At 37.9% G+C, this 11,407-nt stretch overlaps 2 protein-coding genes across 2 annotated transcripts; one reads left to right on the top strand and one right to left on the bottom strand.

Moving 5' to 3' along the window:
• The first annotated feature begins 307 nt into the window (after positions 1-307).
• On the top strand, positions 308-5,018 carry LOC112518563. The gene is made up of 2 exons (XM_025126301.1): positions 308-800; positions 3,548-5,018. The coding sequence occupies exons 1-2, from the start codon at positions 562-564 to the stop codon at positions 4,875-4,877; spliced, it is 1,569 nt and encodes a 522-aa protein (XP_024982069.1). The 5' UTR covers positions 308-561; the 3' UTR covers positions 4,878-5,018.
• Positions 5,019-5,851: 833 nt separating this feature from the next.
• On the bottom strand, positions 5,852-7,041 carry LOC112518728 (membrane protein of ER body-like protein). The gene is made up of 3 exons (XM_025126527.1): positions 6,978-7,041; positions 6,542-6,603; positions 5,852-6,471 (listed from the first exon to the last, which is right to left on the bottom strand). Exons 1-3 carry the CDS (start codon positions 7,036-7,038, stop codon positions 5,995-5,997), a joined length of 600 nt encoding a protein of 199 aa, XP_024982295.1. The 5' UTR covers positions 7,039-7,041; the 3' UTR covers positions 5,852-5,994.
• Positions 7,042-11,407: the final 4,366 nt, after the last annotated feature.

Raw genomic sequence — 11,407 nt, 5'->3', positions numbered from 1 at the left:
AGAAAGATCCAAGGTTACGTGGGGGCGATCCCACTTCTCAAGCTAAACCAGTGTTTTGTCTCCTAAATCAGATATATATGGGTCCCATAGATAAATTTAAAATCATTTTTTACTTTTAAAAATAATAAATTTTATTTTAATAAAGAAATATAAAATTATCCATCGAATTTTAAACTTTATTCTTTATAAGTAATTAATTTATGCTGAAATTCAAATTTTCAGAGCATTTAAAACACTCCCCTCGTTTTGAACAAACGCCTACGAGAAGCCTGAATTCTCATCGGAAAACAGTCACAGATTCGCCGGTTGCAGGTTTTTGCATATTCACTCACCCCAATCCTTCATCTTTCTCGGCTCACTCACAAATTTCGTAACTTCCGGTGTGTTTAGCTTCTCGTCCCCCTTTCGTTTTTCTCCATAGCCGCCATTGATAAACCCACCACCAGTATCAGCAGCTCTTTTTGCTAGTATAAACACCATATACACATACAAACACGAATGCATGAGTTTTATTTCTGGATCTAAAGATTTGAAGGCGGTTTGTGTTGACAATTAACTGCAATGGGAGTGTTAGGGGAGTCATGGTGTTTCTGTAACGGATTAGGCAAGTCGGAGAAAACGAAATCCGCCATATTTTCAGGCAAAGGACCTTCCATGGCTCGAATTTCCACCGGCACTGGCTTCCTTATCCATAGGAACCTTCTACTTACTACTCATGCTATCCTCCCATCGGTAGCCGCTGCTGAGGCTGCCGAGATCCAGCTTCAAAACGGTGCCGGTGCTTGCCTTTTTCCGAACAGGTAGACACAGCAAATTTCGTAAAATTGACGTGTTTATGTTGGTGTATCTGCTACTTGATGGAATCTGAAATTAGTATTGGTAGATCTGATAGATTTCCATTTTGCTAACCTAATGAGTTGAATTTCGATAGAAGAGCGATATTATTCAGTCTTTTTCTATTTTTTTTTTCCTTTCTTTGCACTTAAAACTGTACATTAACTTAGTTCAATTGAAGATATAAACTTATGCCCTAAACCCTAAATCCTTAATAGCCAATGCCATAGGTTTCTTCCCAAAATGGCTACAATGTGAACTTTTATGTCAAATGGGATAATTATTAACTTCAAATTGATTTGAGATTTTAATATCTGCAAGATTTTTTTTTGTAGTGCAAGTACCTTGAACTTGAAAGAATACACTGCAGACGTAATTGGTGTTAGTAACAAATTCATATCAGATTTTCTTATCAAGAACACAAAGGGGCTGTTTGATTAGTTTTCCATCAAGTCCTGTATGGATGAAGTTGTCTATGTGGATTAATATGTCGGTATAGATTGGAGAAGTTTTTGTTTGGGAGGGTTTTTTCATAGATGAAACGAGCGTGTTTTTTAATTGGGAGGAGTAGGTCTGGAAAATACTTGGCTTTCTGCATAAAGCTTCCCCCTAGAAGCTTACTAAATAAGCTAGTTTCTATATCATTAAGCCACTACCAAACAGTCATGTATAGCTGATCGAATAAGTTGCGAGTCCCATTAAGCTCATTATGCTGTTAACAAATATGCCCAAAGTTCGGCATCAGAAGTCAAAAAGTGTAGCTCTCTTTTGAAAGGAAGGAGTATGTCATGGATTAATTTCTAGGCGGAGCATTAGATATTGTCGGTTTGTTGGCTAAAAGTTGTATTTAATTTATAAGAGATTAATTAATACTAGTTATACTTCTTGATTTTTTTTGTTTGTTCGTTTCTATCGGTTCTGTTCAAACTTCAAATTAATATCCTTTTGTGCTACTTTTGAATATGTACTTGAGCATTTGTCTTCTAATGTGCTTAGACTGATTATAAGAAGAGAAACATCCCAGCTTTGATTGAAATCTCAGAGAAGGCACATTTAGAAGTTTTTCACAACTAATGTGTACCTTTCTTAAGCTTCTTGTTAATAATGTCACATGGGGATCATTTGATTAGCGATCCCCAGGAAAACCATCGTCCATCAAGTTTTAATACAGGACCACTTGGTATGCCATAATTGGGTCCCTTGGGGCACATGGAGGTAGACTGAACTTATGAACTATAATGTCCTTGATATTTCGGTTCTTGTATATAATGACAATTTACTTATTTGTTCACTACTCATAGCCCTTAGTTTGAATCAAGAGCAGTTTACGTATTTGTTCCTATAGGGGTGCATTTGGTACTCGGGATATGATAAAAGAAAAACTTGTCACATGCTTGGTGCGATATTAGATTCGGACTAGACAAGAGTGAGTAGAACAAAAATGCATTTTTTCTGTCTCACCAAAATAGGTTGAACAAAAAATCAGGGAGAGACAAGGTTCACTACCCATCTCAAATTACTAAAACTTCCCACAATTCTTTCACCTGTGTGCCACACTCTTGTTGCGTCTAGTGCGGTCCAATCCCGTCCGCATACCAAACACACCCCTAATGTTTCACTACTTAAGCTAATGCTAATGTACTGATACAACTGTACTACAAGGAGTTATTTGGCTCCATGAAGAGGATGAGACCTGAAACAACTTGTACAGTGCCTTTGTGACCAAAGGGTCATGGGTGCGAAATGCATGCGAAAAGATTGCATACAAAGATTCCCTTCTCTAACCCTCTCATAGTTGAGGACTAAAAGAGTCTTGGTGCACCACAGCTGCCATTTTTCATCTCTCATAGAAAATTTTGAGCAAAGATTCAGTAACATAATCGCATAACTTTGACCACGTTTGGCAATCATTAGTAGCTTATATTTTTAAGCTTATTGGGGAAGTCCCATGTGGTTAGCCATAAACTAGCTTTTTGAAAAAAACTACTTACAAGTAGCGTTTCAACAAGCTGCAAGAACTTTTTTCAAATTACGCCACTTGAATTTTTCAACATGTCCTTTTAGGTCATTTTACATTGTCATCCAGTTTATGAACTAGTTTCTTTTTGCCAAACATGACTAGTTTATCAACCAGCTTCTTGGCCAACAGTTAGCTTTTCAATGAACAACTAGCTTATTAGCTAGACTACCTAACATACCCATTCTCATGATTGTATGTCACCATGTAGATCATTACAACCTTAGAAGTTTGCTTATGTATGGTTGATCAAAAGTAGTTTAATTATAACATGCTAGTGAAACATCTAGTTAACCATGCTATTTCTTCTTTTACTATTATATATAGGGCCGCTTAAAATAAAAAGACTAAATATCGTGAAAAGTTAAAAAGAGAATGTTAAGAGAAAATTTCTTTGTGAATCATTGAAAAAATCCATTTGAAGATGCATATGTAAACCAATATGAATAATATAACGTCGGTTGACATATGCATCTTTTTAATAGACTTTCTCAATGATTCACATACGAATCTTCTTATTTAAACCTCATTATATATCCAATATTTTTTGTATTTTAGTCGGTCTATGTTATTATTTAAAATTTTCTTTTCCATTAAATGTTATTCCTTCTACCTTCTAAACTAGTTCCCTTAAGGTTGCTATAAAAATGTGCACTTTGCTTTTGAAAGTTTCTCATGTCATCAAATCATTAACAGGTTCTTCATTACTAGCTCCGTGCTCGATCTAACCATAGTCGGCCTAGATGTCATCGATGGAGAGTCAAATCCCCCAGTCCAGCAGTCTCACTATTTGAAAACATGTTCTAAACCAAATCTCGACCTTGGTAGTACGGTTTACCTTTTAGGCTACACCGAGAAGAAGGAGCTAACCGTTGGTGAAGGTAAGGTGGTTATAGCCACCGACAACCTCATAAAGGTTAGCCCTGATGGTCTTAGCTGGAGCCCTGGTTCAGCTGGTTTTGATGTACACGGCAATCTTTCTTTCATGGTCTGTGACCCTATGAAGCTAGCCACATCCCCGAACACAAAATCATCATCAACTTCATCTTCTTCAACTTCTTCTTGGAAAAAGAATCCTCAAACGCAATTCGGCATCCCGATTCCTATAATTTACGATTGGTTAAACCAGCACTGGGAAGGTAGTCTCGATGATCTCGTAAACAAACCTAAACTACCCATTATTAGGTTGATGTCCACCGGCCAAAAAAGCGAACATTCTTGTTCTTCATTCACCAAGAGACGGGTTTTTAAAACGGCCGAAGATGAAAACGACCCAACAACTCCATCTTCGGCAAATATGATCTCGAAACCCAAAGATCAAGATCATCCAGGATCTAGTTCTTCCCCAATGGCCCGTAGTTTTCAAGATGAAACACCACCCATTGATCAAAATCGTACCATTGCTACTCATCTACAGGGAATCCCAACTCCCGAGATTTACGATTCCCCAAAATTGATCTCGGTGCCTTTTAGGAAAACCGAAAACGCCCAAATTCAGCTCTTGGATATCAACTTCCCACCCAGAATTGCCAAACCAACTGCCACACCACTGCCTGTAAGAAAGAAAGAAGTTCCCATAGCCGAAGATGATATTGTTTCGACAGGTTCCGTAAATGGGGCCCACAGCGAGGTCCAGTCATGTGCATCCCCAAATCCAATTGAGTTACCACAGGGGCAAAATGGGTATAACAGTGAAGGAGAGACCACAATGTACTCGGCAGAAACTGCTGAGAGCCGTAACTTTCCGAGTCCAAAAGACGGAAGATTTCATCATCAGCAGCAGGTAGGGAGGAGCCAGAGCTGTGTGAATTACACCAGATGGGGTTCAGGGTCAGGATCCGTCCAGAGGAACCTGAATGGTCGAAGAGATACGAAAGGGTATTCACAAGGTACAACTTCTCACAGGAGTAATGACTATTATAGCCCTACCGTATCGTCGATCATGAAGAAACAGACCAACTCGGAGCGGCAACCTTATCGACCTCGGCCAATGCCAATCCGTTCGTCTCCGAAATGGACGTTTTGACTTCGATTTCGAGGTAATCTGTATCATCATCTTACATGTTCTGTCTCATTTTTTAGCATGTTGGAAATCTCTCTATAATGTAACTATTTCCATAGAGCCTAAATGTGCAGTTTGATTTAAAGATGAATCACAAAGAATCCCACAACTATCCTGTTTTTTCTTTTATTTTTCTTATTACTTGTTAATAAACTGTATCAAAATATAAGCGCTTACCGGCAATAATTTTCACCCTAATTTACCTTATTGGGTAACATTATCGGTCATTAAAACGGATTGCGATTAGCGTCTTTTACCCGTTAAGCACTTATCGGGTACGAGGCTATTTAGTTGTTTTTCCATCAAGTCATTTGTGGATAAAGTTGTCTGTATGGACAAATCTGTCTATACAGATTGATAATTTTTTTGTTTGGGAGGGTTTTTCAAAGATGAAAGGAGCGCGTTTTTTTTAATTGGGGGAGGTAGGTTAGGAGAATACTTAGCTTGCTGTATAAAGCTCCCATCGAAGCTTACTGAATAAGCTACTTTCTATATCATTAATCTACTACTAAACAGTCATTTATAACTGACTGAATAAGTTGTGAGTTCTGTTAAGCTTATTAAGCTGCTAACAAATAGACCCTAAGAGTCTCTTCCCTCACTTACCGGGTAAGATTCTCGGTTCTTGCAATGCTCATCAGTAAGGTAAATGACATCTGGTAAGTGCTTACCTGAGTTTGGTAAACAACCCCTTAGTGTAACAAAGAACTTTTTCCTCAATTGATGTATCGATGTTTCAGAATTTTCTATTTTGTATTCATTTTGTCCGGAACCGGGTGATTTTGTAATTTTTGGTGACTTGAATACCCTTTTTACGAAAGGGTTACACCAAAGTGGACGAGAAACTTGATATCCACGTTATTAAATATTACAAGATCTTTGTATGTGACCAGTCAAAATGGCTCAAAAGATAGGAAATTATGAAAGATTGTTACGTTAAATATGAAACTTTGTTACATCGGTTCATCGAGCATTATTCGATTTGTGCATTTTACATTTTTCAACTTCAAAATCAACACGAGTTTGTGCAAAAACAACAAGCAAAAGAAGAGCTGAAAACGATACAAATACTCGTAAAACACTAGAAAGATGCCAAAGACGGGGTGGTGGCATGTGGGAGGAGGGTCGTAGCAACACCCGAACTCACGTCAAACAACCCGAGCTCCTCGATCAACCTCGAAACCAGAATCCCTACCACATAAGAAACACCTGAAACCGACACTGTAGTAGTAACGTAGTACACCACGGTTTTAACGTACTCGAAAAACCCCTTACACATGGTGATATAAGCCTTGAATATTGCTAGCAACGACACACATAATAGAGACACGATTGCAACAGCTATGATCGTGTAGTCCTTATCGTTGGTCTCACGATATGAGAACCCATAGGCCACTGGTGGGACCATCCCGAATACGACGAAGGATAGTATTACGAAAACCGCATGGATTGGGAAATTGTTTACCCGGCCGAGTAGCTCCTTGTATTTATTAGTAGCTTCTTGTTTCGATTCTTGGCTCGAGTTCCCTTTGTAGCAATCGTCTCTAAGGTCCCAAAGCTGCGTATCGAAGTTTTGTGATCAAAGGAGTCGTGTTTAAAGTGCGTTATAACGATGAAGTGTTGCTTACATTGTGCCCGATGGCGAAGATCCCACCGACTACACTTGCTAGTGCCAAAGCTACGATGCTCACTGTAAAGAATCGAAACATTAGTTGTTAGAATATGAACCAAAAGCCTTCGAACCAAGTAAGCCCCGAAAGAGTCGTTAAGGACTCCAAGATACCAGAAACCTCGAAACAGGAAAACGGGCTCAAACAGATAACAACCCGCGTGGCCTGTTAACCTTTTCAAGAATGGGCGGATCAGTTGTTTTGTTATGCATTTGGTACGTAGATGGGACTAGACTAGATAGCATTGGATGAACAAGAATGAGGTAAGCAGGCTAAAGAATTGTGCAAGGTTTTAGGGTTTTAATTTGACATGGGTAGTTTAGTACGCCAATTTTGGGGATTCCATATATTCTCACACGCTCGTTTTCAATATCAAGCTAGGATCGAAACTTACGTGTTGTGGCTTCAGTAGCAGCAGCCGATGCTACAACACTGAAGCTTGCAATGACCTCCATTAAGGCTCCGTAAACGATGCTCTTCAAGATCTCCAAAGATGCCGACCCTTCTTCGGTTGCCGGTGCACGATTACTCTCTGTGCCCGCAATGATCTCGTCACTAACGGATGGTCCTCCTGAATCGTCAACGATTCCATTAGTTTAAACCAAAAGGGAACATTTACAAAAGCTTTCAACAACTCGGTTTCTTGTGGTTACCGGATTCCGGCAAAACGTCGATCAGGGTATCGGGTTGACGAACTCCGCCTTGAAGGAGCTTCCGTCCACCACCACCGTTCCCTCCTTCGGACTGCGAACCATTGGGTTCATCCTCTTCAGGAGCCGGTGAACGAGGGATGGACGAAGAAGGAAGAGGATCGGAAGAAGGTGATCCGAAATCACCTGCAAAAAAACGATTGTTTTTGTAAGGATATGTGGAGCCCTTCTTAATCTAAGAGACCTCTTATAGAGAAACGGGAGGTTCTAACTTCCTAACCTATATAAAAGTTTTGATGGACCGTGTTTAGCTGATATGAGACTTCAACAGCTTGGGTTAACTTTGTATACAGACGAGACTGGACATGACTGGACGGACGATAGTCAGGTAGAATTGATATAGGTAGTTTAGTAATTTACCAATTTTGTGTCATATTTCTTATTTTTGTACACTTATTTTGGTGGGATAAAAAAAATGCATTTTTATCTCACCCAGTTCTGTCATGTCCTTGTTTGTTTAGTTGGTTTTCCATTAAGTCCTATATTTATATGGATACAGATGTTATGTGTGGAAGATTGGGAAGATTTGTTTGTTTGTGAGGGGGTTTTCATAGATGAAACGAACGTGTTCTTTTGGCTTTCTGCATAATCCCCCTATAAGCTTACTAAATAAACCATTTTCTATATCATTAAGTCATCACCAAACAACCATGTATCATTGACCGAATAAGCCACAAGTTTCGTTAAGCCCATTAAGTTGCTAACAAATAGGCCCTAAATGTCGCACCAAACAGAGAACAACAAAGTTTTTTGTTGAATTCTATTCCGTCCTGATGTTTTACATGTATTTTATGAACGGGAGAGACCCGAAAAGTGTATTTAGGTTATTTAAACTTGTATTGGACATTAATTCGACCATCGAGTCCCTTAAAGCAAGAAAATTTGAATTATGAATCCCCGGAACCAAGGTTTTAACCCAAAATAAGAACGAAAACAAAGTTAACACCTGACCTTTTCCTATGGAAGTCCTCCCGGTGACGTATTTGGGAGTTTGAAGTCGGTCGGAGCTTGTAGATCCGTCATTAACATCCGTCTTCGATGCATCTTTCGTTTCCGTATTCTTTTCGTCTTTCTTGAAAACCCAAAACATGCTCAAACAGTTCCCTGCTCGTTTTCGGGAATAAATGAGCACAAAAATGGTCGATTTCGCAAGCAAAATCTAAAACTCGAATATATTACCTTCTTCATGAACCACGGATCGAGGTAGAGGATGGTTGCTCGTGTCCGATCTATTCCCGAATATGTTAAACAAGTTAAAACACCCATTTTCTGATCGATAAAGGAAACGTTAGATTCAAACAGTTGCTCGAAATGGCGGTATATTACCAAAAGGGTATGATTGGTCCAACAGTATCGAGATTACCAGAATAAAAATCACTTATCCCAAATTTTATTGTCTTATTTATGTCCACCAATCATATGAATACACGTAAGCAGTAAGCAGAGAGAGAAAATAACCATGAACTAAATAAAATTAAGATAAATGAAAATCTGACGTGTCTTAATTTCATTGGTGGGACAGAAATGAGACTTGTGAATTTGGGACAGGTGATTTCTATCCAGATTATCCGTAGATTCCAACTTTTTTTGAGGTTAAGGGTTCAAGTCTCACAAAAGGTGATAAACAGTAAGTTTTGTCGTATATAAATATACCGGAAGAAATCAAATAAGAAAGTTAAATATCATGAGAAAGTAATATGTGAATCATTGAAAAATCCATTTGAAGATGCATATGTAAACCCATATTATTAAAATAAGTAGTATTATTTCACATATACGTTTTCAAATAGATTTTTTAGTGATTCACGTATGAACCTTCATTCCTTACTTTTTCATGATATTTAGCTGTTTTATTTGAACCGACACGTATAAATATTACGAAAATGACGCCAAGTGCATTACCTGAGCAAGTGAACAAGCTAAAACACGAAAAACACCCGACAAGATTTTCGGGATCACGTGGTGGATCGACAACCGCCCGAGTGATCACCACCTTTCGACGAAGAACGACTTTGGTAACTTCGGAATCGCATTTCGGACAATGCATCGTATGTGTCCCGAGCTTCAGTATCGCCTTCTCGAATTCTAACTCCACTATTTCCTCTTCGACTACTTGTTTCGTAGTTCCGGAACTTTCTCCGGTTTCCACTTGGCGTGCAACGTTCTTGTCTACGGTTTCGGTATTCCCGTCACTGTTTCCATCAGAGTCGGAAGCATCAAAATCCAAAATACCCGAAATGTCCAGTGTTCCTGGCAGGAACAAAAATCCAAAATAAAAACCAGAACAAAGTACGTTAAATTTTCATGTAATTTGATAAAAAAGAACTAGATAAATTTGCATTTTTTTTGTGACGGAAACGACCATCGCTAAAGAAGAAAAACCCGTCGGTAAATATTACCTTCGCTTTTGTCTGAATGAACACCGCTTTCCGGCGATCCGCCATCGCCACTGGCTGCTAATCTTGGGCCAGTTACAATAGCTGCATTTCCATTGCTAGGCAACATGTCCACCGTCGTGGTAGCTTTCAACCCAACTTCCACCACTTCTTCCACCTCCGGCCACCGTTGCTCCTCCGCCACTTCAGCCATCTTTGGAATCTTTTACCGATTAAGCACCACCAACAATAAGTCAATAAGCGCCAGGTAGCTCTATGCTTTACTACATATTATTGCTTTTATAGCTTATATTCGAAATTAAGTCCACACCAACGTAGTTGTCATAAATTTACAGTTAGATCCAAAATAATTATTTTATTTATTTTATAAATTTATATATTTTATTGCTTGAATTTTTGATCATTTTAAGACTGAAAAAGGTAATTATAACATATCGTCGATAATGTTAAATCTTTGTGTTAACTTAGCCGTTTATCGACCACGACACTCGTTTATTCTATCGGGTAAAATTTTCGTTTATCAAAATTAATTGTTAGTAAGCGTCTTTTATCTGATAAGTGTTTATTGGGTAAAAAAATTTCTCTTTCACTTACCGGGTAAGATTTTAGGTGTTTGCAGTGGCAGATCTAGGATTTTTGCCTAGTGGGGACATCTTTAAGGTAGATCAAAGACCCGCAAAGTCGTTCGATGTGTTTTTAGCCTAATTCCACCGTTTCGAGAAAATTTTAAAGTTTTTTGTTCATTTCAAGAGAATTTAGGTTTTTTTGTCGATTTCGAGAGACTTTTTCGGGGGTTTTTGGTTGATTTCCAGGTAATTTTTTGGTTGGTGAGGCCATGGACGGAAAATTACTTGAGGAACTACAGTAGAAAAGTTCAAAAATACCAGGAGGTTCCAAGTTCAAATACAAGAAGTAATAAAAATCCCCTTGTGGTCACGGAGGTTCAAATTCGGTGACTCCGGGCTATCTGCAAAGCAGGTGGTCGTCTTGGGAATTAGTCTACTCACATAGCGGGTTAGATATCCAGGTTAATAAAAAAATCAAAGAATAATTGTTTTTGGGCTATGTAAAAGAGGGGAAAATTTTAATTAATTTTTAATTTTATTATTAAATATAAATATAATTAAGATTGAGAAGATTGTTTTTTTTTTCAGACGAAGACTTTTAATATTGATATGGATATGGACCGGATAAAGGAATATTAATAAGCGACGTGACAAAAGGTCCGTATGAAATTCAATCAAATACAAAGGCAAAGTTGTATTTTGCATTTCTTTTAACATGAGACCAACTTATTTTTGTGAAATTCATGATACAACATTTTTACACTTGAAATTTCACATCAAAATATTATGAAGATAAAAAAAGATCTGAACCTTCACAGGAATAACACTGTGAAAGTTACCTTCACAACAAAAACAGTGTAAAGTTTCAAGTATAAAAAAATGTTCTAACGTGTCTCATGAAAACAGTCTGATCTCACATGATCTCAAGTATATATATATATATATATATATATATTCAACCTAATGTGTATCCAAATGTGGAGATCTCTTCTTTACGTTCCTCTCTTATCTCTACCCCCTCTTAAAACAACAAAATACACTAAAATTTACTTTTTTATTTTTTCAGTTTTAATCCTTTGGTATTTTTAACTTTGATCCTTCAACTTTTTTAATATTTCCATATTATATTTTTTACATTTCTAATTTTTAATC

The sequence above is a fragment of the Cynara cardunculus genome (genome assembly GCF_001531365.2).
Source record: "Cynara cardunculus var. scolymus isolate 2C chromosome LG 9, CcrdV1, whole genome shotgun sequence".
NCBI classification, from domain to species: Eukaryota; Viridiplantae; Streptophyta; class Magnoliopsida; order Asterales; family Asteraceae; genus Cynara; species Cynara cardunculus.
Note: the sequence above shows the minus strand (reverse complement) of the source record. Positions and strands in the feature narration are given on the sequence as shown.

Bases quoted from the DNA above. Each gene is read 5' to 3' on its own strand.
- LOC112518563 (XM_025126301.1), top strand. From the start codon at position 562: ATGGGAGTGTTAGGGGAGTCATGGTGTTTCTGTAACGGATTAGGCAAG. The intron at 801-3,547 runs GTAGACACAGCA...AATCATTAACAG, and splicing joins GCTTGCCTTTTTCCGAACAG to GTTCTTCATTACTAGCTCCG.
- LOC112518728 (XM_025126527.1), bottom strand. From the start codon at position 7,038: ATGGAGGTCATTGCAAGCTTCAGTGTTGTAGCATCGGCTGCTGCTACT. The intron at 6,604-6,977 runs GTAAGTTTCGAT...GATTCTTTACAG, and splicing joins TGCTACTGAAGCCACAACAC to TGAGCATCGTAGCTTTGGCA. The intron at 6,472-6,541 runs GTAAGCAACACT...TTCGATACGCAG, and splicing joins TCTTCGCCATCGGGCACAAT to CTTTGGGACCTTAGAGACGA.